The 20,808-nt window shown below is 37.7% G+C and overlaps 3 protein-coding genes across 4 annotated transcripts in view; all 3 read left to right on the top strand.

Annotated features, from left to right (window-relative positions):
* The first annotated feature begins 5,333 nt into the window (after nt 1-5,333).
* LOC140833164 (uncharacterized) lies at nt 5,334-7,314 on the top strand. The gene is made up of 2 exons (XM_073197633.1): nt 5,334-6,601; nt 6,678-7,314. The coding sequence occupies exons 1-2, from the start codon at nt 6,268-6,270 to the stop codon at nt 7,073-7,075; spliced, it is 732 nt and encodes a 243-aa protein (XP_073053734.1). The 5' UTR covers nt 5,334-6,267; the 3' UTR covers nt 7,076-7,314.
* Nucleotides 7,315-7,584: 270 nt separating this feature from the next.
* Nucleotides 7,585-8,342, top strand: LOC140833167 (uncharacterized). Its single transcript, XM_073197639.1, has 2 exons — nt 7,585-7,724; nt 7,806-8,342. Exons 1-2 carry the CDS (start codon nt 7,659-7,661, stop codon nt 8,301-8,303), a joined length of 564 nt encoding a protein of 187 aa, XP_073053740.1. The 5' UTR covers nt 7,585-7,658; the 3' UTR covers nt 8,304-8,342.
* A 234-nt stretch (nt 8,343-8,576) lies between these two features.
* LOC140833166 (chloride channel protein CLC-d-like) overlaps nt 8,577-20,808 on the top strand; it is a 127,227-nt gene continuing 114,995 nt past the window's right edge. The window contains exons 1-4 of one of the 2 annotated variants that reach the window (XM_073197634.1): nt 8,577-8,641; nt 9,055-9,284; nt 9,388-9,434; nt 9,516-10,009. In XM_073197634.1, coding sequence (XP_073053735.1) covers nt 9,921-10,009 — 89 coding nt within the window. In that variant the 5' untranslated portion in view covers nt 8,577-8,641; nt 9,055-9,284; nt 9,388-9,434; nt 9,516-9,920. Of the gene's footprint in view, nt 8,642-9,054; nt 9,285-9,387; nt 9,435-9,515; nt 10,010-18,823; nt 19,986-20,808 lie in introns of those variants that run through there. The other variant, XM_073197635.1, reaches the window with a different exon arrangement.

Raw genomic sequence — 20,808 nt, 5'->3', positions numbered from 1 at the left:
ATTATCTCAAACATATTTGAGACTAATTAAACATTACTTGAATTTACCCAAGTCCCACTATTTAAATAATTATTTTAATTGAGCTCTACAAGACTCAATATTATTTAATTAATCCAACACTTGAATTAATTTAATCATTTGGGCTCTACAAGGCCCACTAGTGTTTGATTAATTCAACACTTGAATTAATTTAATTTAGTCCATACTAATGTTTATGAAAATCACAATTTTCAAAAACATTATTCTCTTGGCCAAATTTTAATTTAGGAACACTTCCATAAATCAAAATTTACATTTCTCTCATAGAAGTCATACTTCTATTTTTCTTTGCACTTATAAACTCATTTATAAGTCGTTCAACACATTGAACTATTTTCTCCTTTATAGAAGTCATACTTCTAATTTTCCTTACGCTTATAAACTCCTTTATAAGCCGTTCAACACATTGAACTATTTTTACTTCTCATCGGGATTTACAAAGCTAGTACTTGTGTGGCCCTCAATGGTTCATTGATACAACTAGCCGTGGGTTCACATCTCCATGTGATTCGGACTAAACATGTCCTTATTCGAGCATACCCCAATTGCTCCATTCTTACTTATCAACTCCTTGATAGTAAGAACGTCAGAACTCAAGTCTGATAGTACCCAACCAATCACGTTAAACGCCTAGCAGCATCGCTTACGTGATTCCCTAGGTATCATATGATAGTGCCTGCAAGAACCATTCAATTATGGTTAGCGTACAGTACGGTCCCTTCAACTCATATATCCCGATCGATTCGACAACCATTGGTTTATCGAGAGTTGTCAATGAATCGATATTATGTGTCATGTCGTAGTTGCATCGATGGTGTAATCTATGAAACCCCTTTCATAATTACAACCATACTCTGGCCAGAGATTTCGATCTACATACACATGATAACACATAGGATATCCATACCCAAAGGTAAGCGGTGAATCCCCGACTACAATGCATCGACTCCTATGTGTTTCGACAGAACACCCAACCTTGCCACCTGATGACCCCATGAGAGTCGGTAAACAAGTCAAAGTGTAATTCTAGCACATAGAGTCTCAATGTTGTCTCGGGTCATAAGGACTAATTCTGTACAACCATAAACCAGGACTTTTCCACTCGATAAGTGAGAACCACTTGGAAAGTCCTTTTATGGAGGGTTGTTCAGTGCACTCTACAAGGAGCACCTATCTGCATGTTCGGACATCACAATGTCCCCTACCAATGAAACATGGTACTCACATCGCAGATACTAGTCTCTAACTCGAGCGGCCTATATCCTTCTTAGTGGCGGCTGAATCGACTAGGAACCGTTTAGAATATACAGTATTACAAATATGAGTTTCGTGATACTCATCATATGAGCATCTCATATTCTTTCTACTATTTGTATATTCAAGGGCTTTATCTATGCAGCTAGCATGGGTATACAGATAAAGATTTGCCAAAGTAATAATTTCAAATATTATTAAAATAAAGACTGCTTATACATAAAGTTTCATTGTGAACACTCGGCCAACACTTGGCTCGACGGGCACCTACTCTAACACAGTATACATCCCAACCCTCTATGAGATGCATCACAATAAACCACAAAATCACCAGTACCTGAAGGAATCGTCAACACAGGCGCACTGGTCCATCTCTTCTTTAACTCAAGAAAACTGGTCTCACATTCCTCAGACCAATTAAACGGAGCATTCTTCTGAGTCAATTGCGTAATCGGTTTGGCAATACTCGAAAAATCTTGGATAAATCGACGATAATATCCTGCCAAACCCATAAAACTGTGAATCTCGGGTACAGATGTCGATCTTGGCCAAGAAATCACTGCCTCAACCTTACTGGGTTCAACTGATATACTGTCTCCGGATATAATATGACCCAGAAATATCACCTGTTTCAACCAGAACTCGCATTTCGACAATTTAGCATATAGCTTCTCAGCCCTCAAAATTATCAACACAGTCCTCAGATGATTAGCATGCTCAATCATATTCTTTGAATAAATCAATATATCGTCAATGAATATGATAACAAAATCATCCAAATATTTCTGAAAGACGCGGTTCATCAATCCCATAAATACCGCCGGTGCATTCGTCAAACCAAAAGGCATGACAATAACTCATAATGTCCATACCTGGTTCTGAATGCTGTCTTTGAGATATCAGAGTCCCTGACTCTCAATTGATGGTATCCAGATCTCAAATCGATCTTGGAATACACCGAAGAACCCTGCAACTGATCAAATAAATCATCGATACGAGGCAATGGATATTTATTCTTTACCGTTGCCTTGTTCAGTTGCCGGTAGTCGATACAAAGTCTCATCGACCCGTCTTTCTTTCTCACGAACAGTACTGGAGCACCCCAAGGAGATACACTTGGTCTGATATATCCCTTGGCCAGTAAATCCTCCAACTGTTCTTTCAGTTCTTTCAATTCGATCGGTGCCATCCTGTATGGATCTCTCGAAATCGGAACTGTTCCTGGCATTAACTCAATGCTGAAGTCTATCTCTCGAATTGGAGGCAATCCAGGAATCTCATCTGGAAAGACATCAGCAAACTCACACACCACTGGCAAGTCCGCCAATGATGGGCTCGTTTTCAGTAAGTCAACTGAATATACCAGGAATCCATCCGCTCCTTTCTGCAATAATCGTGTCATATTCATTGCAGATATCAAAGGAATTCTAGCACGAGAACCCTTACCATAAAATTTCCACTCCTCAGCCATCTCAGGTCTGAATCGAACAATCTTGTGGAAACAATCGACTGTAGCTCGGTACTTGGTCAACATATCGATACCGACAATACAATCAAAATCGGATAAACCAAGCACAATACAGTCTAATTCAATCGTATGTCCATTGTACTGCAGTATACACGATTTAACATATTTTACTGATATCAAACATGTTCCTAACGGAGACGTGACAGATACTACAGTGGCTAATGACTCAACAGGCAATGTGTGCATTAATGCAAATCTCTCCGAAATAAAGGTATGAGATGCACCAGTATCAATCAGTACATATGTAGGATAACCAGAAATAAAACAGTTACCTGCCACAACATCATCAGGTGCGTCCTGTGCCTGCTCCTCAGTCAAAGCAAACAATCGGGCCTGCTGTCTAGGAGGCTGGCTCGCGGTCTGGCCCCCTCCTGGCCTCTGCTGTGACAAAGTAGACGGTACTGGCTGAAAAGTATGCACGGCAGACGGTCGTCTACCTACCTGAGCTACTGATCCCGATGACTCAGCTGCTTGTGATCCCTGGGCACTCCTCTGGGGACACACTAGAGCAAAATGTCCTTGCTGTCCACAAATACGACAGCTGCCAACCACTCCTCGCCACTGATCTGTGGAATGCCTCCCTCCACAAGTACCACAGTACGGTCCCGTATAGCTCTGGCCCTGACTAATCTGTCTAGAGCCACTCGAACTGGACGAACTAGTACCAGATTTCTTGAATTGCTTCCCTCTAGCCTTCAAGAAATCTCTCTTCCTGCTATTGCTGCTACCACCTTCAAATCCAGGAGGTGGTTGTTGTCCCTGTACTGGAAGCACGAACGAAGCCTCTCTCTGCCTCATCAGGCCTGCCTCGGCTCCCTTGGCTCTGTTCAGGGCATCGGTGAAATTACTGGGCCTCCCGGTGTTCACCAAAGTAAAAATTTCAGGATTTAGGCCATTTATAAACTGGTCTGCAACGGCCTCATCACTCCCAGCCACATGAGGAGCAAATCGAAGCAATGTCGAAAACTTAGCCACATAGTACTCAATGTTTAACTGGCCTTGTTTCAAGTTTGCAAATTCCGCTCCTTTGTCCTTCCTATAAGAAACTGGAAAGAACCGTAGCTAAAATTAAGTCTTAAACACATTCCAGGTAATGGCCGTACCTCGTTGTTCCAATGCCCTTCTAGTCGTGATCCACCAGTGTTTAGCAACATCATGCAACTGGTGTATTATCAGTTTCACCCTCTTTTCCTTAGTATACTCCAAAGAGTCAAACAACGATTCAATATCGTCCAACCAACTTTCACATTCCACGGAGTTTTCCGTACCTTTCAAAGTCGGTGGATGAAATGACTGAAATCTTTTCAACAATTTCTCCATTGCTGTAGGTGTCAAATCTGAAACATAATTACAATTCTACAATTCAGACTAGACTCAATCCTAGTCTAGGGATCCCGGTTTCCAGATGTGGTATTCCTATATCGAATTCCGTAATAGAAGGAGCCGTATTCCTATTACTCGATATAACCAATATCCTGGTATTCCTATATCGAATTCCGTAATAGACGAATTCCCATTTTCTATTACTCGATATAACCAAACATCCGGTGTCCTGACCTATCCGTCATGGACTGCAGTTCTATCTTTAATATCCTATCTTGAGACATCGTGCAATGTGCCGTGGCGATACCACCACTATCCGGCACTTCTGTCACAAGATAAATCGTCTAATACCTGTCATCTAAAATCAAGAGAACAAGTATATCATCAATTCAATGCAAATATCAATGCAATAAAGTAAAGTATGTGATTTAGGGAAACCCAAGTCCAAACCGACTCAAGTCCATCTCCCAATACCACATTGACTTATACCTTTCTTTCGTTGGTTTCCGGCTCAGTCGAAGTCCTGAACTCACAATCTGTCTTTCTTTCGTCGGTTTCCGGCTCAGTCGAAGTCCTGAACTCACAATCTGTGTCAAGTTGTAGCCTACGTCGCTAGGAACTCGATACCGAAGTCGGAATCAAAATCAGACGGACGGATTTTACACAGTCGGAATTGGAATCACAAGAGGCTAAACTTCTCTCGGCTTTCCCTTTTCTTTTCCCGGAAAATGAAATGCATGTGTATATATATATATACACAACTCACGCATGCATCTCGGCACTTGGCGCGTCCTTGGCCAAACACGTCTCGCGCTCGAGCGGTGGAAATCTACCGCTCGGGCGCGAGCTCGGCGCTCGGGCGGTTAAAACCTACCGCCCGGGCGCGGGAGGTTTTGTCTCGCACCAACATTCTTGGCGCTCGGGCGGTCAAAAACTACCGCCCGGGCGCCACCTTCTCTGCCCGAACAATACCTTTTTGAACATTGGCGCTCGAGCGGTCATTTTCTACCGCTCGGGCGCCACTAGTTCTGTCCAAGCATTACACCCGTCGCGTAAAATCTCATTTTGTGTCCCGATTAATCCTTTCGTAATCATATCAAATTATAAATCAATAATTACAGATTACTCGGATTAAATTTCCGGGCATTACAATTTCTGAGCAATCCAATTGCGCTTCAGCCCACTTTTGTTTTTTAATTTTTTCCAAGTCAAATTTAGCCCAAGTCCAGCTTCAAAGGTAAGCCCAGCCCATTTATATTAAAATCCCTATGTTACGTACATTGTCTACCTCTGCTAAGTCCACTGTAGCATTTGTGCGTGAGTCTTCTCTGCCCTTGCCTTGTCGCCGCCGCCACTCCGCCGTCGCCGCTCCGCCGCCGTGCCGCCCCTTCTCATTTGCTAATCAGTTGGTAAACCACTAAACCCTAATTGTAGGAAGTTTTTTTTAAAATTACAAATTGTGTTTTTTATTTTTAATAATATAATAGTTTATTTGTTTTTATATTTCAGTATTTAAAATGTCAAACACAACAATTCCATCAAATCGAAAGGACAATGCTTGGAATTATGCAACACTTCCGGATCCTAAAAATCCAAATATTTTATGTTGTTCTTTTTATGGTAAAATAACAAATGGTGGGATTTATCGGCACAAGTTACATTTAGTTGGGGGCAATAGAAATGTGAAAGCTTGTCCGGAATGTCCGGAGCATGTTAAAGAAGAAACTAAAGGGTTCAATGCAAAAAAGAGTGTTTTGAAAAATCAAATGGATGATATTCCACATTTAGATGATATTGTTGATTTGGAAGAAGATGAGGATGAGGATGATATTCAAACTAAAATGAAAGGGAAATGACCAATGTCCTCCGGCCCTACGATGCTGGGTAAAAAAGTGTAAACAAGCAGGGCCTATTGATCTTTATTTTGCGAAAGATGTTGAAGAAATTGTCAAACAGATACGTGCTAAAAATAAAGGTCAATATGATGAAAATAAAAAGAAATTAAGAGAAGATGCAGTTCAGAAATTTGCTAGGTGAATGTATGATGCCGGAATTCGTTTTAATGCTGTTAAATATGATTCTTTGCAACCTTTTATTGATGATATTGGGACTTTGTAGTGAGAATGAAACCTCCATCCTATCATGAAGTAAGAGTTAAGTATTTGAAGAAGGAGTTGGCAAATACGAACCTGCTTCTCAAATCACACGAAGAAGAACATGCTAGGCATGGTTGTACAATCATGGGAGATGGGTGGACGGATAAAAAAAGTAGAACTCTTATAAATTTTTTGGTAAATGGTCCTAAAGGAAGCATATTTGTTGAATCGGTGGATGCTCCAAGTTATTCTCATAATGCTGATAAGATATATAAGTTACTTTCTAAATTTGTGAATCGAATTGGAGAACAGAATGTGGTTCAGGTTGTAACAGATAACGCAAGCTGCAATGTTAGAGCAGGTAATATTTTAAATTGCAAATTGAATTAAAAATCCGATTTTTCAATTTTTACAGTAAATTTACTTCATATTTTCAGGTCGTCTTTTGGAAAACAATTTTCCACACTTGAATTGGACTCCATGCGCAGCTCCTTGCTTAGATTTGATGCTTGAGGAAATATTCAAAATTTCTAACCTCGAAAAATTGCATGAACGGGCATTGATGGTGAATGTTTATATTTACAATAGACCACAATTGTTGAGCATGATGAGGGAGTTTACTGGACAGAGAGACATGGTAAGAACTGCAAAGACTCGTTTCGCAACTGCTTTTTTGACTTTAAAGCGGTTTCAAGTTCAACAAGCAAATCTTAGAAAGATGTTTACATCTGAAGAGTGGGAAAAAAGTCGATATACTAGAGAGAAGGCTGGAAAATGTGTTGCAGAAGTGATATTGATGCCTTTTTTTTTTGGAAAACTACAGTTTTTGCATTAAAAGTTGGCGGCCCATTGCTGAAAGTATTGCGGCTAGTAGACGGTGAAAAAAGGTCCCCAATGGGTAACATCTATGAGGCAATGGACAGAGCCAAAGAAGCTATCGCTGCATAGTTTAATAATAATGAAGAGAAATATCGTGGTATTTTTGAAATCATCGACAAAAGATGGAACGTTCAACTCCATCATCCTTTGCATGCGGCTGGATATTTCTTAAACCCTGAGTTTTTTTACTCAAATCCTGACATAGAAAATGATGAAGAAGTGTTGGAGGATCTGTACAAATGCATAGCTAGATTGGTGCGAGGTGATGATTTACAAGATAAGTTTACAACTCAATTGGATAAATACAAAAAAGCAAAAGGACTTTTTGGGTTACACATGGCTATTAGACAAAGAGCTTCAAATTCACCAGGTAAATAATATTTATTGCAATATTAATTTATTTCCCAAACATTAGTTATAGTATATATACAAACTTTGAATGATAATAAATTTAATCTTATATTTTTTTGTGTTTCAACTTTCAAGCTGATTGGTGGTATTCTTATGGTGCATCAACACCTGAATTAAAAACATTTGCAATGAAGATTTTGTACCTCACATGCTCTTCTTCAGGTTGTGAATGTAATTGGAGGGTATTTGAACATGTAATTTAGAAGTTTATTTACATATTAAATTTTATATTATGGAGTATGAACCTAACTTCTTAGTTTCTATTTTTTTGGCAGATACATTCTAAAAAAAGAAATAGGTTGTCTCAACAACGATTGAATGATTTGGTATATATCAAATACAACAGAACGTTGAGGCGAAGATATACCATGCGAGATAAGATTGATCCTATTTCTTTGTCACAAATAGATGATAGTAACGAATGGTTGTTGGGAAAGTTGGATGACAGTGATAATGAGAATGATGATAACGATTTGGTCTTTGAAGATGATGATTTGCGTTGGAGTGATGTAGCACAAGCGGTTGGGGTTGGTGAAAGTGCATATGACTTTCGATCTCGAAATGCATCTACTTCAAAAGGAGCGTCATCATCCACTTCAGCAAAAAGAAAGCAATCTTCAGCTCGAACTAGTCTTGTGGATGAAGTGGATGAAGAAGAGATCAACATTGATGTTGAAACTGAAGAAAAAGAAGATACCGATGGATACAAATCAAGTGATTGGGCTGATGACGTAGATTTGGAAGATGAAGATGACGATTATAATGACATTTGATAATTCATCTATCACAATTTGAAAGACTTTTTATTTTATTTTTAATGTTTTGTTTATTGTGACGCGACGTAGATTTGGAAGATGAAGATTATGAATATAATGACATTTGATATTTCATCTATCACATTTTCAAATATTCTTTATTTTATTTTGATTTTTTTGATAAAAATTTTTTTATTGCGCTTTTTTCCGTAAAGCGTGCGCTTCGCTTTGCGCTTGAAGCCCCAGGACACTTGAGCGCTTTTTTGCGCCTCGCGCTTTTGACAACTATGACCTCTAGTTCTTGCTTCATACAATTCTTCAGCACAATTATGTTTATGTTTGTTCTTTGCCCAAGGGTATGGACCTTCTTCCATCTATATTCAACCAATTCTTTTCAATCTGGAAATTATGACATATTCCTATTTGCAAAGAACTTCTTGCGTAAAGATGAAGTTCATTGAACTTTTGAAATTTCTTGTTTGTTGAGTGGGTATCTGTATGTATCACCATATGAATTTGCTTTTATATTTGTGATTCTTCAGCATTTGGTTCCTGACAAACTAACAGACTTATGACGGGTATTTCCTGCAATGGAAATTCTCCAATTTGTCCATGAACTATTTTGTCAACTGAATTTGGATGATCTGTCATCTTTTATGCATTTTGGCCCTACTTCAAACCCAGTATATAATCCCTCTCCAAACCCACCACTTAACCATCAAATACTTGGAGTCAAATTGAGTTCTTGATTGCTTTTGATTGGATGTAGGCACTGGTTTAGCTGCTGTTTTCATCAACATATCTGTGGAGAATTTTGCTGGATGGAAGTACTCATTGACATTCAATATAATTCAAAAGTCTTAATTTGCCGGATTTTTAGTCAATATGTTGATAAACTTGGCTCTAGTGTTATCTTCTGTATACAACTATACATCATTACGCTTTTTGCGCCAGCAGCTGCTGGGTCAGGAATTCCTGAAATTAAGGGCTATTTAAATGGCAAGTCTTATGTAGCTATTTCCTTTTGAGTTGAATTGGTAATTTGGGTGGTTCGTTTGTTTGCATATTTTGAACTGATACTGATATCTATCTAATTTCATAGGAATTGACACCCATGGTATTCTTTTGTTCAGAACCTTAGTTGGAAAGGTCTGGTGCCATATATATGTTCTCTGTTCTGTATTATTTGTAATGGTGTTGTGAGGGTCGAAGCCTCTGTTATATTTTCAGATTTTTGGAAGCATAGGTTCAGTGGGAGGTGGCCTGGCCTTTGGTAAGGAAGGTCTGCTTGTGCACATTGGTGCTTGTATTGCTTCATTGCTTGGACAATTAAGTGTGCTGTTAAATGGAGATTTATTTACGGGAACCATGGGGCCACTCAAGGGTTAAAATTCAAAAGGGGTTCTTATGGTGACACTAGATTATTTTTATGTTAAATCTGTCTGTGAAGTTTTCCCACATGTTACATACTTGTGCATCTACATGTTTTATTGAGCAATTTATTTGAGTTTTAACTGTCTTGAGGCTATTGTAATTTGATTGTTTAATGCAGGTTGCATTTCACATATTTCATCCCTTGGCCCGCCCCATCGTTAGCAATTCTCTTTTACCCTTGTTGTAATTGACTCTTACAATATGAATGTAGGGTGGATCCACAAAATATCATCTGAGTTCAATCAAGATGGCTGCAAATTTTTACAAGTGAGAGGGATTGTCGTGATCTGGTAAGTTGCATGTTTTTAATTGTAAATCAAAATCTGGCACCATTTTGCCTTATCTAATTGCAAATTTTGTTTGCTTTCTTCCTTTGTGTGAATATAATCAATTGTTTTTTTCATTTTTGAAGTGAGCATTGTCCTTTGGTGTTGGTTTGATTGGTGGAAAAAGGTAATGTTGTTTTTTGCCCAAAGCAGCCAGTGACATTCCGGGGTTTGGGTGGATCCGTACTCGTTTATTAGAAGACGAATATAACAATACATGAAAGGGGATTTGTGCTATTTTCTTTGGAAGAAAGTATGGTAGGTTAATGAGAAATGCATAGTTAAGGACAATCTATCCTATCTTACATAACCCTTGTTGGATCTGGGTTTTCTACACGCCCAAACGCAGCGGAAGTTTAAAATTTTTATTTATTTTGACAATCAAAATATTTTTTGCTTTGGACGCTGGTATGATTTTAACAGAAACATTCATAGGATGTTAAAGATTACACCTTTTTGAATTAAATCACTTGGCTCCAACTAATCCGGTATGAACGAATTAGCTCTTGATGAATCCCTACGAACTTTCTTCGATTCTTGTAATTCGGTCCACTACTAGAAGATTTGTTCCTCTTTCAAATAACACTAGAATATTTGAAATAAGTTTTTACGTTGGAGATTAAAAATTTGAGAGATGTCTCAAAATCTCTTTCACTTGAAAAGTGGCCAAAATTTTGAGAATTTTAGATGCCATCTTCGTGAGTCACTATTGGAGAGGAGGAGGCTAGGTCATTTTTTTAAAAAAACAATAGCTTTGACATAAATGCCATAATTAAAATTAATGGGCTTGATTAATTAATTGGTCTAGTCCAACTAGTTTAATTAATTAATCAAAGTCCATTAATAACTTTAATTATTTAATATGTTGGACTTGTACTCCTACAAGTCCATCAAACATACTCTCAATTTAATATTTAATAAACTCAACTTTTGAGCTTAATAAATTAAATCTATTATAAATTCAACATTTGAATTTAATATTTAAATTATAAATTCAACTCCTTGAATTTATCACCTCCAAAATTTAATATTTAATAAACTCAACTTTTGAGTTTAATAATTAAATTATCGAATTTTATAAATTCAACTCCTTGAATTTATTCTCTCCAAATTTCATAAATTCAACTTCTTGAATTTATTATCTTATAAATTCAACTACTTGAATTTATTTTCTCAAAATTTAATTATCATAAATTCAACTCCTTGAATTTACTATATCATAATATAAATTCAACTCCTTGAATTTATTCTCTCAACGAGAACAAACAATCCAGTACTTGTGTGACCCTCAATGGTTCAGGGATACAGCTAGCCGTGTGTTCACAACTCTTTGTGATTCAGGACATAATCCTTTATTCGCGCTTACCCTAGTTAGCCTCATTCTTTTCATCAACACCTTGATCAAGAATGTCAGAACTCATTTCTGATTGCACCCATCGGATCATGGTATGAGCGTCTAGTAGCATCGCCCCATTATCCCCTAGGTATCACTGATAGTGCCTGCAAGAACCAGTCGATTTTGATTAATGTACAGTACGGTCCCTTCATCTCATATATCCCGATCGAATCTTCAACCATTGGTTCATCGACGGTTGCATATTAGTTCGATAACTATGTGATAACTATAAATACTGGCATCGCATGTACGGTTGGAGAACTCCTTCTCTAACGTACATCTCATACCCTGGCCAGAGATTCCACGCACTATAATTTCATTAGATCACATAGGATATCCACACCCGCAGGTGAGCGGTGAATCCCCGACTACAATGCACTGGCTCCTATATGTGTCGCAACTGTACCCAACCTCTCCACCTGATGACTCTCCTGGAGCCGGTAAACGAGTCAAAGAACATCCCTAGCATATAGAGCCTCAGTGTTGTCCCGGGTCGTAAGGACTAATGGTGTACAATCATAACCACGGACTTATCCTCTCGATGAATGATAACCACTTGGAAAGTCCGAGGGAGGGTTGTTCGGTATAATCATCATATGACTACCCATCTGCATGTTTGGACATCTCCATGTCCTTACCAAGAAACGCAGTACACAACATCACAGATGCTAGTCTCGAGCTCAAGCGGCTTTTATCCCTGTTTTAGGCGGCTGAATCGACTAGGAACGAATTTAGAATATGCAGTGTTTACAAATGAGTTTCAACATCGAATTACGATTCATTTGTATTAAAGCATAATCAAGGACTTTATTTATGCTGTTTGCATGGGTATACAGATAAAGTATAACAAGACCATAAAAAGTTAAATTATATTAAAATAAAGATTGTTTATTTCACTTGAGTCAATAAATTCCCTAGCCAACCGTTGGCTTGCAGGGCATCTACTCTAACAATCTCCCACTTGCCCTAGAGCCAGCTACCCTTAATCCCATTGCTTCGCTATACTTTTCAAACAATGGTCCTGGCAAGGGCTTTGTAAGTGGATCAGCAACATTATCTGCAGACTTTTTCAACTGATATGTCTCCTCTTCCCACTATCTCCCGTATGATGTGGAACTTCCTCAGTACATGTTTGGATCGCTGCTGAGACCTTGGTTCCTTTGCTTGCGCAATGACACCAGTGTTGTCACAGTACGACGGGACTGGATCAACTCTATTAGGAATAACGCCCAACTCTTGGACAAAATTCCTCATCCAAACTACCTCTTTGGCTGCATCAGATGCAACAATGTATTCAGCTTCAGTGGTGGAATCCGCAATGGTGTCTTGCTTGGAACCTTTCCAAAAGACAGCCACACCATATAGAATGAATACAAAGCCAGAGGTCGATTTCGAATCATCTACGTCATATTGGAAGCTAGAATAAGTGTAGCCTTCCAATTTTGATTCTCCACCCCCTTAGATCATGAACAAGTTCTTAGTTCTTCTCAAGTACTTAAGAATATCTTTCACGGTTTTCCAATGCATTGGACCAGGGTTCTCATGATATCTGCTGGTAACACTCAAAGCGTAAGCAACATCAGGACTTGTCGATATCATACCATACATGATACTACCAATAGCTGACACATATGGAATACGTGTTATCATCGCTATCTCTTCATCAGTTTTGGTACACATAGCTTTAGATAGAGTAATACCATGACACATTGGTAAATATCTTCTCTTGGACTCTTCCATAGAGAATCGCTTTATAAAGGTATCGATATAGGTGGCTTGGGTGAGTCCGAGCATCCTCTTTGATCTATCTCTATAGATTTGTATTCCCAATACGTAGGATGTTTCACCCATGTCTTTCATGGAGAATTTACTGGCTAACCATACTTTAGTTGATTGCAGTAATCCGACATCATTCCCAATGAGCAGTATATCATCAACGTAAAGTACTAAGAATGTCACTGCACTCCCACTAATTTTCTTGTACACACATGGTTCCTCAGGATTCTTAGCAAAAGCAAACTCTTTGATAGTCTATCAAATCTGAGGTTCCAACTCCTTGACTCCTGCTTGAGATCATATATTGATCTCTGAAGTTTGCATACCTTATGCTTACTTCCTACTGATGTGTATCACTCAGGTTGAGACATATAAATTTCCTTTTTGATGTCTCCATTGAGGAATGCAGTCTTTACATCCATTTGTCATATCTCGTAGTCATACCATGATGCTATGGCTAGTAGTAATCTAATGGATTTAAACATAGCAACTGGTGAAAGTTTTCCTCATAGTCAACTCCTTGCCTTTGAGCATAATCTTTTGCAACCAGCCTTGTTTTGAAGGTCACTACCTTCCCATTCACCCCAAGCTTTCTTTTGTAGATCCATTTGCACCTATATGAACGATTCCCTCAGGTTGATCCACCAATTTCCAGACTTGGTTTGAATACATAGAGTCCATTTTTGACTGCATGGCTTCAAGCAATTTGGTTGAATCAGTATCAGATATTGCTTCCTTAAAATTCATTGGATCATATCCAACACAAGACTCATCATGGTCTTGTTCATGAAGAAGCATATATCTAGCAGGTGGTCTAATAACACTATCAGACCTCCTAGGAGCTTGTACTTCAACTACTGGTTGTTTGAGATTAGGTTCAACTATTATAGTTGAGGGAGTATCTTGAATTTCTTCAATTTCTATTATCTTGCCTTTTTCTATCTAATAGAAATTTCTTTTCCAAAAAGGTGACATTTCTTGAAACAAAAACTTTTGCTTCATTGGGATGATAGAAATAATATCCAACAGAATTCTTTGGATATCCTACAAAGTAGAACAAAGTGGATCTACTATCCAATTTGTCTCCCACTATCTGCTTCACGTAAGCTGGACATCCCCATATTCTCTCGTAAGAATATTTGGGAGTTTTTCAACAACATTGCCGCAGTTTCAAGCGCAAAGCCCCAAAACGAAGTATGCAATTCAGTTAATCCCATCATAGATCGAACCATGTCCAACAAGGTTCACTCACGACGTTCAGAAACACCATCTAAATGTGGTGTTGTTGGTGGAGTACACTGTGAGAGAATCTCATTCTCTTTTATATAACCCAAAAATTCAGCACTCAAGTATTCTCAACTTCGATCAGATCGAAATGTCTTAATACTTCTTTCTAGCTGGTTTTTCTACTTCAAATCTGAATTCTTTGAACCATTCAAATGCTTCAGATTTGTGTTTCATCAAATAAACATACCAATACCTCGAATGGTCATCAGTAAAGGTAATGAAGTATGATTGCCCATATTTTGTGCTAACACTTAGCATGCCACAAACGTCTGTGTGGATCAAATCCAGTAGACCATACGCACGTTCCACGTTTCCATCAAATGGAGTCTTTGTCATTTTCTTTTCAGACAGGTTTTACAAGCAAGTAGAGAATTTATGTCCGACAAATCAAACATGTCTTCTCCCACTAGTTTGTGCATCCTTCTTTGGGAAATGTGACATAGTCTAGCGTGCCATATTTTTGCGGGATTTGGATCATCTGACTTTCTTTTGTTTGTTGTTGAAATCGTGTTTACTTGGACATTCACTTATCATTTCCAAAACATTTCTGGCGAATATAATTTCTTATTTCCGGACTTCTTGCAGTGAAATAAATATGTTTTGACTTATCGGGATTTGTAGGCCCTTTAAGTGTCCTTCAGAGTTTGCCTCTTATTGGGATTGTTTTTCTTGTGAGGGGCAGGACATTTCTTTCCCTTACCCTGTGGGACATTTTTCGTCTGACGAGAGGCCCATTAGAAAAACAATAATTTCCTATTTTATGGTGATCTCATAAGTTATAAGCGTATTGACTAGCTCTTCAAGGCTCTCATCTATCTTATTCAAATTGAAGTTCACCATAATCCGTCAAATGAGGATGAGAAAGACAACAAATTGATGTTATCTAGTAACTCATTAGGAATCACATATTCCAGGCCCATCACATTCTTAATAAGCCCAGTCATATGTACACCATGCTCATGGTCCAAAGCCCTGTCTTGCATGCATGTAGTCATGAGCTCCTTGAAAGTGGTATGCATAGTTTCATGCACCATGCAACTCTTGCACGTGCATTCGAATGTTAGCAGCATTCGAAATTTCCTACTGTCCCTACAGTTCATTTGACGTAAAACCGAGCATGTTACACTTTAACTTGCATACTATGGTCCTACCATCTTGCATGCTGTGTCAGTTCAACAGGACTGATATTAGTGTGTATGCCATTTTATCTGAATTCAGAACAATTTTCCCAACCAGTCTTGAAAATTAGATTCGATTAACTTGTTAATAATAAAAATTTATTACGTGACGTAATCGAAAATATACTGATACGGAAACAGAATAATAGTTTCTGATTATTTTAAAATAATTTTAAGATATAAAATATGGATTTCATTTTATAAATTACCCTCCTACTATTTTGACATTTCCACCACCCTCTGATGAAAAAGGGAAATTTTATTTCCTTAGTAGACACGTAGAGTCCAATTAGCCAATTATAATCCCGAATAATATCAGCCAATTATAATTTCTAAAAGGTAGAGTCCAATTGCATCCCTATGCAACCTCCGCGTGTTTTGCCTCACGTTTAATAAGGACCCAATAATATGACGTCGTTTATTTTCGCGTGTCAAACCAACCCGTCAATATTGAATTGTAGTAGACGATCGCCATGAGTTCCCCCAATAATATGAGCCGAAGTCATGGGAGTTCCACTCAATTCACATCATATGTCCGGTGGAAGTCACAGCTTTCCGGCGTACAGGCCTCCCCAATAATATGAGCCAGACACTGTCCGCGGGTAGCGATCAACATGCAACCACAGTTGATGGAAGGCAAGGAAAAATTAAACTCCTTTAATTTTTACTTTTTCGGTTTGATATAAATTTTGAATCTTATTCAAAATGAGGGATTTTAATTTTAAAATAGTCTCATCATTTTAATTTAAAAATCGCGTGCCATTAGTTTGTATGTTTGCCGGATTCATGCAACTATATTATATAATAATATACATACATGCATACTACTATATATCACATATATCATAATATGACATTCAACAATAAATAAGGATGATCGATCGCCAACACTATTAGATCCATGTGAGCCAAACATGGATACAGGTCCAAAACCTAGGTGAATGCAGGGATGCAAATGCAACTATTACAAGAGCTTCCAATATTTTACATGTCTTCATCTCGTTCATCGGGCCCACCATCTTCCAGTCTTGATCTCCCACTATTTCTAATAATTACATTTAAATAGCCATGGCACATAAGAGATACATATCATGGGGTGGGAACGGGCCATAAACCAAGCCCACTTTAATAATATCAAATATTAAAAAACGAATAAAACAGTAAAATATCCTAACATACACCTAACACATTGGTCAAGGCTCTCGATCATCCTTCATGCATTTAATATCAAATATTAACATCAATTAATTAAACAAATTTAATTAACTGGTCAATCATATATCTAATAATTTATCACTAACCACCACAATTATTAAAGAATTTAATAAATTAAATAAACCTCTTTATTTAATTTCTAATTAAATCAATAATAATTGATTTCTTGTAAAACTCATTTTTACCATAAATATTTAAAATCATATTTTAATTATTTATTTTACAAGAAAATTATTGATTTTCTAAAAATCAATTTTACAAAATAAAAATTGATCCAATTTTAAAAAATATCAATTTTACCCAAAAATTTGAAAAATTAGAAAATCGCACCCTATTCCCAAACAATTCAAGCCCATTATTCAGCACGCTTCCCGAGACGCTCCCAGGCAGCCGCCCGCTTGCTGCCCGAACGTTTCGGACAACGGCAGCGGCCCTGTGCGCGCATAACGCGCACAGTTGCGCCGACGCCAGGCGCAAGCGTCCGACGCCCGCGCTAGCGTGGGGCGCACAGGCGTCCGACGCCTGCGCGCTGCCGTGCACGGCCCTGCGAGCAGTTCTAGGCAGATTTAATTTTTTTTTTCTTCGAAAATGTGGAAAAAAAAATAATTTTCGTGATGTTAAATTTTCTGAAAAATTTTCTTGTGTGGTTAGAAATAAATTATTCAATATCAAACCACACGATTTAGAAAAACCTTGGCTCTGATACCACTGTTTGATCTGGATTTTCTACACGTCCAAACGCAGCGGAAGTTTAAATTTTTTATTTATTTTGACAATCAAAATATGTTTTGCTTTGGGCGCTCGTATGATTTTAACAGAAACATTCATAAGATGTTAAAGATTATACATTTGTGAATTAAATCACTTGGCTCCAACTAATCCGATATGAACGAATTAGCTCTTGATGAATCCCTACGAACTTTATTCGATTCTTCTAATTAGGTCAACGACTAGAAGATTTGTTCCTCTTTCAAATAACACTAGAATATTTGAAAGAAATTTTTACGTTGGAAATTAAAAATTTGAGAGATGTCTCAAAATCTCTTTCACTTGAAAAGTGGCCAAAATTTTGATAATTTTAGATGCCATCTTCGTGAGTCACTATTGGAGAGGAGGAGGCTAGGTCATTTTTTAAAAAAAAAACAATAGCTTTGACCTAAATGCCATAATTAAAATTAATGGGCTTGATTAATTAATTGGTCTAGTCCAACTAGTTTAATTAATTAATCAAAGTCCATTAATAATTTTAATTATTTAATATGTTGGACTTGTACTCCTACAAGTCCATCAAACATACTCTCAATTTAATATTAATAAACTCAACTTTTGAGCTTAATAAATTAAATCCATTATAAATTCAACATTTGAATTTAATATTTAAATTATAAATTCAACTCCTTGAATTTATCACCTCCAAAATTTAATATTTAATAAACTCAACTTTTGAGTTTAATAATTAAATCATCGAATTTTATAAATTCAACTCCTTGAATTTATTCTCTCCAAATTTCATAAATTCAACTTCTTGAATTTATTATCTTATAAATTCAACTACTTGAATTTATTTTCTCAAAATTTAATTATCATAAATTCAACTTCTTGAATTTACTATATCATAATATAAATTCAACTCCTTGAATTTATTCTCTCAACGGGAACAAACAATCCAGTACTTGTGTGACCCTCAATGGTTCAGGGATACAGCTAGCCGTGGGTTCACAACTCTTTGTGATTCAGGGCATAATCCTTTATTCGGGCTTACCCTAGTTAGCCTCATTCTTTTCATCAACACCTTGATCAAGAATGTCAGAACTCGTTTCTGATTGCACCCATCGGATCATGGTATGAGCGTCTAGTAGCATCGCCCCATTATCCCCTAGGTATCACTGATAGTGCCTGCAAGAACCAGTCGATTATGATTAACGTACAGTACGGTCCCTTCATCTCATATATCTCGATCGAATCTGCAACCATTGATTCATCGAGGGTTGCATATTAGTTCGATAACTATGTGATAACTATAAATAGTGGCATCGCATGTACGGTTGGAGAACTCCTTCTCTAACGTACATCTCATACTCTGGCCAGAGATTCCACGCACTATAATTTCATTAGATCACATAGGATATCCACACCCGCAGGTGAGCGGTGAATCCTCGACTACAATGCACTGGCTCCTATATGTGTCGCAACTGTACCCAACCTCGCCACCTGATGACTCTCCTGGAGCCGGTAAACGAGTCAAAGCGCAGCCCTAGCATATAGAGCCTCAGTGTTGTCCCGGGTCGTAAGGACTAATGGTGTACAATCATAACCACGGACTTATCCTCTCGATGAATGATAACCACTTGGAAAGTCCGAGGGAGGGTTGTTCGGTATAATCATCATATGACTACCCATCTGCATGTTTGGACATCTCCATGCCCTTACCAAGAAACGCAGTACACAACATCACCGATGCTAGTCTCGAGCTCAAGCGGCCTTTATCCCTGTTTTAGGCGGCTGAATCGACTAGGAACGAATTTAGAATATGCAGTGTTTACAAATGAGTTTCAACATCGAATTACGATTCATTTGTATTAAAGCACAATCAAGGACTTTATCTATGCTGTTTGCATGGGTATACAGATAAAGTATAACAAGACCATAAAAAGTTAAATTATATTAAAATAAAGATTGTTTATTTCACTTGAGTCAATAAATTTCCTAGCCAACCGTTGGCTTGCAGGGCATCTACTCTAACAACCCTTTGATGTGATAATTAATCATCTCAACTGGTGAAATCTATTTCACGGTATGAGCGAAAAGCCCTTACATATTTGACAAAGATTAGATATCGATATGCCAGAAGTGTTTGCTGTATTTTATTGGGAATTCGTCTTATATTATATGGTTTGCACCTGTTTGCATCTCCTATACGACTCATTTAGAGATACCCAAACGTGTGCCTGGCTCTCATGATGAAAGTGGTATTATGCCCCTAACACTTTCTCATTTTTACGGTTTGAAAAAGGTCACCTGTGGATGTGCCTGCAGCTTTTAGAGCTCCAGTTGGTGGAGTGTTGTTTGCATTAGAAGTAACATCTTGGTAATTTGTGACTCTCTTTTATGCAATACGTTTCTGTGAACTTTAATATCATCATCTATGGCATGACCTTAAACTGACATGTAGTTGCCTAAGCTGACAATTTTTTATATAGTAGGGGATAGAACACAATGACGTGGAAGGATCCATGTAAACGAACCCACTTAGTGGGATAAAGGGTGGTTGTGTTGTACTTGAATGGTTTTAATACTACCTCTTGGGTGTTGGATCTCGGTTTTCTACGCGCCCAAACGCATCGGAAGTTTTAAAAAAATTTTGATCTTGACATTCAAGATATTGTTTGGGCGCTCGTCTGATTTTAACTTAAACATTCATAGGGCGTTAGAGTTTATACCTTTGGTGAACGATTCACACGGCTCCAACTATTCCGGGATTAGCGGAGATAGCTCTTGGTGAATTCCCTACGAACTTTCTTCAGATCTGCTTTCTTTGATCCTCCTATCAAGTCCACGACTAGATCGCTTGTTCCTCTTCCAAATTGCACTAGAAAATTTGGAAGAAGTTTCTACGTTGAGATCAAATATTTTGAGAGAGCATCAAATCTCTTTTCTTGAAAAATGACAAAAATATTTGGAGGATTTTTCAAGGTGATTCTCGCCCATCACCCTTGAAATTGTGGTGGCTAGGTCAACCCTTTTTGATTTCCTTAAAACCAAGTCATTTAACCTAAATTACATAATTAACATTAATGGGCTTTATTAATTAATTGGGCTAGTCCAACTAATTTAATTAATTAATCAAGGTCTATTATAAACTTTAATTATTTAGTATGTTGGACTTGTACTCCTACAAGCCCATTAAACAC

Source organism: Primulina eburnea, chromosome 5 (genome assembly GCF_022965805.1).
Source record: "Primulina eburnea isolate SZY01 chromosome 5, ASM2296580v1, whole genome shotgun sequence".
NCBI lineage: Eukaryota > Viridiplantae > Streptophyta > Magnoliopsida > Lamiales > Gesneriaceae > Primulina > Primulina eburnea.
The sequence above is the reverse complement of the archived record's forward strand: the minus strand, read 5'-3'. Positions and strand labels throughout refer to the sequence as shown.

Bases quoted from the DNA above. Each gene is read 5' to 3' on its own strand.
- LOC140833167 (XM_073197639.1), top strand. From the start codon at position 7,659: ATGAAGATTTTGTACCTCACATGCTCTTCTTCAGGTTGTGAATGTAAT. The intron at 7,725-7,805 runs GTAATTTAGAAG...TTTTTTTGGCAG, and splicing joins ATTGGAGGGTATTTGAACAT to ATACATTCTAAAAAAAGAAA.
- LOC140833164 (XM_073197633.1), top strand. From the start codon at position 6,268: ATGAAACCTCCATCCTATCATGAAGTAAGAGTTAAGTATTTGAAGAAG. The intron at 6,602-6,677 runs GTAATATTTTAA...TCATATTTTCAG, and splicing joins AAGCTGCAATGTTAGAGCAG to GTCGTCTTTTGGAAAACAAT.